The following is a 6791-nucleotide window of genomic DNA, read 5'->3' as shown; positions in this document are numbered from 1 at the left end:
TTGTTTTATTTATAGGGTAATTTATTTACTGTGGTTGGGAGTTAGATGGCAGTTTCATGGATGCTCTGTTTGTTTTGCATGAAAGAAATATTTATAATCCGTAAACGGCTATTAGTTGGACCCTAGGAGGAGGGCTTACCAAGGCGGCCAAACAACAAATTAATTATCCGTCAAACTAATCATGCCAATTATTTTATCGTAAACCCGCACATTTAATTAAGATATCGGCAGTCGATGCTTGCTAGAACAGGCCACAACTTGCAAGGAAACTCCTCTTGGTCTAGCATGCCCTGAAAAACAAATTAACAGCCAATCCGAGCGTGTATCTTCACTAACAAGGCACCATAGCGTTTCTCACGCCGATTAATTAGTTACATATTGCTCAATCATTTACTTGTTTATTGTGCTCTGTTGTGCTTTATGTCCTCATCTTGATATAAGGAATTAAGGATGCAAATATGGGTTTTGATTGTTGCTGCAATAATCATGAAATGGTTCTTTTTCTTGCCATCTTCACATTTTGATGGAACTGCATCATGCTTAAAATATGCTATCCTGGTGACCAGCTAGAAAAAGGTGGTGAAAAAAGGGTGATTAGTGGGTGGTTACCAGAAAGTAAAAAAGGAAGATGGTAGAAGAAGAGGCTATAGCAGTACTAGTACTAGTAGTAGTAGGATAAAAAGGGAAGGCAGCAGCAGCAGGTAGGGGATGGCATTTCTAATTTAAAGTCCAAGACAAGTGTTGGATTGGGATTTAGGTCCACCCACTGGTTGTTAGGAGATGGAGGAGGGCATCCATCCATCCATCTGACCACAATACCCACTCCCAACCTCAATGTGTGCGCAGCAAGACCCCCTCCCTCCCCCTGCCTTTGATTTGAAGAGAGGTTACCGGGTTAACCACCATTGGCGACCGCACTTAATTAGCGCTGCAGCTCTCCTGGTTGGCCGGATCGTGTCTAAATCACGGATCACGTGTGCGCTAAGGTCATTGAATACATATATAGATGGCGCGGTAACCACGATGAAAAAGAGCGAGTGGCAATGTAACTTCGCCGCGAGGTAGACAGTAAAGATAATTGGGTCCTCATGACAACATTAGTGCTGTTTTTACTGCAGAGGCAAGTAAAGTACAGTGTTTTTTTGAAACAGATTGATATTTTGGGCAGCATGCTGGGACATTCTGCCCCCAGGACTTTAGTTAGTTCCATATATGCTGTGTGGTGACATCCATTCTACTCTGCTCATGCAAAATTTAGCCCCAATCCGTCCATGTTCTCCACGCCGCGCCGCGCCGAGAAGGGATCCGCCGCGGGGCCGTTGTCGCCGCCTCAACTGGGGATGCCATCTCCTTTGAACCCATTCAAGGGCCTTGAATTGGGTTCTAAGACAGCTCTCCAAACAAGCAAGAGAGAGTTATAGAGAGAGAGGGAGAGGATGAACTTGGGCTGGTGGGCCACATGAACCACCCAAGGCCAGGCCAGGCCAGGCCAGGCCAAGAACCCCACCACTAATTGTTTTCCCCCTCCCTCCCATTGGGGCGTCGATGTCACACGTGATGAATCCCCTCAACCCCAAATGATTTGGCCACCCTGCCTGCATATCTCCATTTGTTGGTGGTTCCGCTACGGCTGCAGGATAAAAACTTTGAATTTTTTTTGCTCTCTCTGAATTTTATTTGCTTGTTTGTGTTTTTCTACGTGTGAATTTTTTTTTGCTTAGACTTTATCGTGAAGGGAGAAACAAGCCGACGGGGCGACGACAAGTAGCCGGAGCTTGCGGTGGTTGCACCAGCAAATGGCTCCAAGCGGCAGCAGTTGGGGAGGAGAAGGTTAGTTAAAGGGCAAGGGAAGGGAAGGGAAGAGAAGAGTAGACAGACATACATACATACTCCCAACATACTAATAATAATCTTCTTGCCCAGTCCACACCAACTAATAATAATAATAATAATAATAAATCAGGAAACCAAATTATTCCATATTTGGTGCTGTTAGTGGGTGGTCTCTCTCTCTGAGCTCACCCCCCTACTTTTTATTTATTTATTTTTATTTAGGCAGCTGCTGCACAGTTAGACAGAGAGAGGGAGGAGGGGTCTGCACTCTCAACTCTGAGGGAAGAAACAGAGCAAGAGAGAGAGAGAGGGAGAGGGAAAGGGAGGAGCTTTTTCTCCTTTTGAGCTCTGGTTTTTTGGGTATTTTAGTCCTGGGATCTGATTTTGTCCCCATATTGGGAGGATCCATTATCTTTCTCCCCACCCCCTCCCCTCCCTCTCTCTCCCTCTATCTTACTCTCTCCATAGCCTGGTGGAGGAGGAGGAGATCAGCTCTGGATGCAATCTTCTTCTTCTTCTCCTTCTTCTTCCGCCTGCCCCCCACGAGGAGCACACCCTCGCCCCCAGGTCCCCCTCCCTTCCATTTTCTTATGACCTCCCCTCCCCTCCCCTCCCCTGCTCTGCACCTCCGTCTCCCTGCGGCTGCACCTTCTCTTCTTCTTCTTCTTGCATGTATGGCTGCTTGCCTCTTCTCCGCTTTCAGTCCGATGACAGGGTTTCGCTGAATTATGCTCTTCTGGTTTCCTGGATTTGCAGAAGTAGGCCTCTGCTACGCCTTCTGAATTTCGAGCTGCTCGGTTTTTCGGTGTCCGGGGATTTTGCACGGGGTGCCAGTCGATTCTGAGGTGGTTGGATTTTCTTGAGGAATTGAAAGTTCAGGAGAAAAATATGGCCCCCTTTTAATCCTTTTTATTACCTTTATTTATTATAGCTCCTGCCTTTCTTGCTGCGTAGCATGTTCTTCTCTTCTTGAGTTCAGTGTTTTCCCCTCTGAATTATGTGATATCTACAGCAGCATGTTCGATTATTGGCCTGTAATTTGAGCTTATTATCTGATTGATGGCCGAATTGCAAAACTCTTTTTTTTTCTTTCTCCTTGATTTCCTCCTTTCATCGAGTCCAGCTCTTCAAAAGCTCTGTTTCCTGTTACCCTTGCCTTTTTGAAGCTGTTATTGTGTTGAGTCACTGCTCTATAAAAGATTCTTGGTGCTAATCAAATCCTACCTTACCTCTTTTGTTTTATCGAAACTAAGTGGTGCTTACTTTAGCTTTATCATGCAGTACTAGCTTGTAAACTGCAGACTTGCTGCCTTGGAGTTTCCTCCTGGCTCTGCCGCCTCTTTCGCATCGTAAAATCGAGTTTTCGAACAGAATTCCGCCGAGCAACTGAGCTGAGCAGGTTCATCTCTTCTTGCAGATTGATCAGGAAGCCATCCTCGCATCGGTAACGCGCTAGCGGAGCGTCTTCGAGGGGTTTCATGTTGGTTTAACAAGGTACTCCTGGCAAACGATCAGTAACTAATCACTCGATAATTGTTCCTTGAAACTCTAGCTATCTATGCAATTTTCCTTTTTCTCGTATGGCCGCGGTTTTTCCGCGGTAAGGCCGTGGCGCTGTCCATATGATTCTTGAATGAGTGAAAACAAGGAATACACTGGTGCAATGATTTGATTCTGGTTTTCTTGTGTTATCCGGCTACTTGGGTTGGTATAACAGTAGGAATTCACAAGCATATATTCCTGTTATCCTGATAACAAAGGAGGAGGAGGAGCACAGAGCCCAAAACTTTCTTGATCCAATCTGAAAGTTTGAAGGACCACTTGTACCTTTAGCCTGCAAATTCGCACGTCACCTTGTCAGTTCCTGCCAGAACCTTGCAAAAATCCCACTTCTCGAGCAAGTTTTTTGCAGAGGACTGCATTTCAAACAGACTTACCTAAAATCCTGCCAAAACCGGGCCTGAACCTCAGTTTTGGTTTCCAACTTGTGAAGACTGACCTCTGTTTTGCTACTGCTGCCACTGCAGAGCAAGCTGTTTTTCTGTTGTCAAACTTTTCACGTTCAGAGTGTTGTGGAGATCTTTCATTCAACTGCTTTACAAACACTTGCAGTCCCTTTTTTTTACATCAGTAAAAATAATAGTTACTTGCTCAGATTTTAAAACTTGGTTGCATATTCTTATCAGCCCATTTCATTTCTGTCCATTGCAGGAGGTTGGATTGATCTTGTACTGAAACTTGCTACTGGTTGTTCATAATATCTATGCTTCACGGTGATCTGGGTCAGTAAAAGAGAGATGGCTACTTACTACTCGAGCCCTGGCAGCGAAAGAGAGTCGCAAGACATGTACTCGAGAGACCCGGGCGGTGCATCCTATCCGATGTCGTCTGCTCTGGGCAACTTGCTCTATCTGAACAATCCATCTTCTGGGCCATACACTGAGTTCAGCGGCATTCTGCAGACTCAGCAGAACTTCATGGAGATGCCTGCCCATGGCCATCATTCTGCAATGTCCCAGGACTCATCGGCAAGGGAGTCGCAGGACATGCTTGCTTCCCACCATGGGCAACGCTCCTTCGGTCATGTGAAAGATATGAAGAATGAGATGTTGATGCATATGATGGATGGAGCACAGAGTGGTGGTGCTGAACTCATCCATGATGATCCCCACAATGGTGCACAGTTCGAGTTTGGTGTCCTGAACAACCATGACTCGTCGGATGTTCCGGTTGGGCAAGGGCAAGGGCAAGGGCAAGGGCTGTCTCTGAGCCTCAACACACAAATCCTCGCGCCGTCCTTGCCATACTGGTCCATCAAACCAGACATGTTGACGCCAAACTCTTACCAGGAAAGCCTTAGAATAGACGACATCCGGATGAAGAACATGCAGTCTGAGGCCTCTCGTGCGATCCGGCACTCGAGGTATCTCAAGGCAGCTCAAGAAGTGCTAGATGAAGTTGTGAATGTTTGGAAGAACATCAAGCAGAAAGCTCAGAAAGAGCAAGCTGAACCAGGTAAAGCAGATGGCAAAGAGACCGATGGAGGGCCAAAAAGCGAGGGCGCGTCGCAAGAATCCGGCGCAAATGCAGCACCTGAGCTGTCCACTGCTGAGAAGCAAGAGCTTCAGAACAAGATGGCCAAACTGATGGCAATGTTGGATGAGGTGGGTTGGTGACTATGTTCAATTGCTGCTTGTACCTTTCTTTCTTCTGAAATATGAACAACTAAATGCAGATTTCTGTTTACTGACACTTACTGTCACTATGTCTAATCGATTAGTTTGACTTTTAACACGTTGAGGTTAGCCAATTGATTGGTAGATTCTGGATGAGACTAACATAAATAGCTTCTATCCATTAAGAATGAATGTTGCTTTGTATTTTGCAATGTTTTTTTTAAGGTAGTAAATTATTCTAACATTAAGATAAAAATTTATATTTCAGGTGGACCGGAAATACAAGCACTATTACCACCAAATGCAAAATGTGGTTGCATCTTTCGACATGGTGGCTGGGCCCGGATCTGCCAAGCCTTACACCGCAGTTGCTCTGCAGACAATCTCGCGACACTTCCGGTGCTTGAAGGACGCTATCAATGATCAGATCAATGCTATCAGGAAGAAGCTCGGCGAGGAAGAAAATCCGTCTAGCAAGGAAGGCAAATTGACCCGTCTTCGGTACATTGATCAGCAGCTAAGGCAGCAGCGTGCTTTCCAACAGTACGGTATGATTCCTCAGAATGCCTGGAGACCGCAGAGGGGACTGCCTGAAAACTCGGTTACAGTTCTTCGCGCTTGGCTCTTTGAACACTTCCTTCACCCGTAAGCATCTTTCTTTCTTCATCAAGTTCTTTCCAGTAAACAATTTCTTATATATTGTTTCATTTTCTTTTGTTCTCGTGTCTTATCATTCTTCATAACAATTTTGCAGGTATCCAAAAGATTCTGAAAAGTTAATGCTTGCAAGGCAGACTGGCTTGACAAGGAGTCAGGTAATACTTACTCTTGTTTTTTCCTGTGCTGAAATCATTGATCTACACTTGATTTTATTTCTGAAAAAATCTTGCAATTCGCATAAATGTAGAAGCATCAGAATACTTATTTACTTGTCTTTGAAGTTTCTACCATTGCACAGTGTACTTGCTTGTATTTTATTTCTCATTATTTATTTGTGTCCAACCACAGCATAAAACCTGCAACTTAGTATTTTCTCCTTCTAACAGCTATATGTGTTTCTTCAAGGATATTTATTTTATTGTTCCATGCTTTTCCAGATTTCGAATTGGTTCATAAACGCTCGTGTCCGCCTTTGGAAACCAATGATTGAAGACATGTACAAAGAAGAGACCGGTGATCTGGAGCAAGACTCCAACTCTTCCTCCGACAATGTGCCGAGAAGCAAGAGCAAAGTGGCATCTTCAGAAGAGAATGAAGATCTGAAGAACGCCAGGGCTCGGGTTTGCGAGACCAGCCAGCTAAGCGAGTCGAGAGCCAGCATGGGAACTATGAATGTTGGCGGGGCACCTGTTAGCTTCCAGAACGAGCCCAACCCCGACGACAGTTTCATGAACCTGATGATGAAGGACCAGCGATCCGGTGAGGCGGACGGAGGCCTCCTCCTCCACAACGCCGGCGCGCAGCACTCGGACGAGAGCGCGCGGTTCATGGCCTACCACTTGGCAGAGCTTGGGAGGTACGGAAACGGCAACGTATCGCTCACGCTCGGCCTACAGCACTCTGGCAGCGGCCTCTCGGTTCCGAATGCCCAAGCAAACTTCGCCGGCGTCGGTGACGACGACATCTACAATGCCGGTGCTCCTCTCGGTGTCAGCATTGCATCTTCGGACTATGAATCTTTGAACCAGATGGATCAGCGGCAACGCTTCGAGCAATCGCCTCTTTTGCATGATTTTGTGGCCTGAATGATGATGATACATCAGATCAGGACCATTGACACAA

General features: G+C 45.8%; 1 protein-coding gene across 4 annotated transcripts; it reads left to right on the top strand.

Moving 5' to 3' along the window:
* Positions 1-2143: 2143 nt before the first annotated feature.
* LOC119307006 (BEL1-like homeodomain protein 7) lies at positions 2144-6785 on the top strand. 4 transcript variants are annotated; one of them, XM_037583085.1, is made up of 7 exons: positions 2144-2400; positions 2590-2678; positions 3251-3327; positions 4045-4997; positions 5278-5654; positions 5764-5824; positions 6107-6785. In XM_037583085.1, the coding sequence occupies exons 4-7, from the start codon at positions 4131-4133 to the stop codon at positions 6752-6754; spliced, it is 1953 nt and encodes a 650-aa protein (XP_037438982.1). In that variant the 5' UTR covers positions 2144-2400; positions 2590-2678; positions 3251-3327; positions 4045-4130; the 3' UTR covers positions 6755-6785. The 4 variants fall into 4 exon arrangements, with proteins under 4 accessions (XP_037438982.1, XP_037438981.1, XP_037438984.1 ...); XM_037583086.1 differs by lacking the exon at positions 2144-2400 and adding an exon at positions 2450-2505; XM_037583084.1 differs by lacking the exon at positions 2590-2678.
* The last annotated feature ends 6 nt before the right edge of the window (positions 6786-6791 follow it).

The sequence above is a fragment of the Triticum dicoccoides genome, chromosome 5B, assembly GCF_002162155.2.
Source record: "Triticum dicoccoides isolate Atlit2015 ecotype Zavitan chromosome 5B, WEW_v2.0, whole genome shotgun sequence".
NCBI lineage: Eukaryota > Viridiplantae > Streptophyta > Magnoliopsida > Poales > Poaceae > Triticum > Triticum dicoccoides.
Note: the sequence above shows the minus strand (reverse complement) of the source record. Positions and strands in the feature narration are given on the sequence as shown.

Excerpts from the sequence above, each read along its gene's own strand:
- LOC119307006 (XM_037583084.1), top strand. The coding sequence starts at position 4,131 with ATGGCTACTTACTACTCGAGCCCTGGCAGCGAAAGAGAGTCGCAAGAC. Across the intron at positions 4,998-5,277 it reads TGATGGCAATGTTGGATGAG|GTGGACCGGAAATACAAGCA; the intron begins GTGGGTTGGTGA and ends TTTATATTTCAG. Across the intron at positions 5,825-6,106 it reads CTGGCTTGACAAGGAGTCAG|ATTTCGAATTGGTTCATAAA; the intron begins GTAATACTTACT and ends ATGCTTTTCCAG.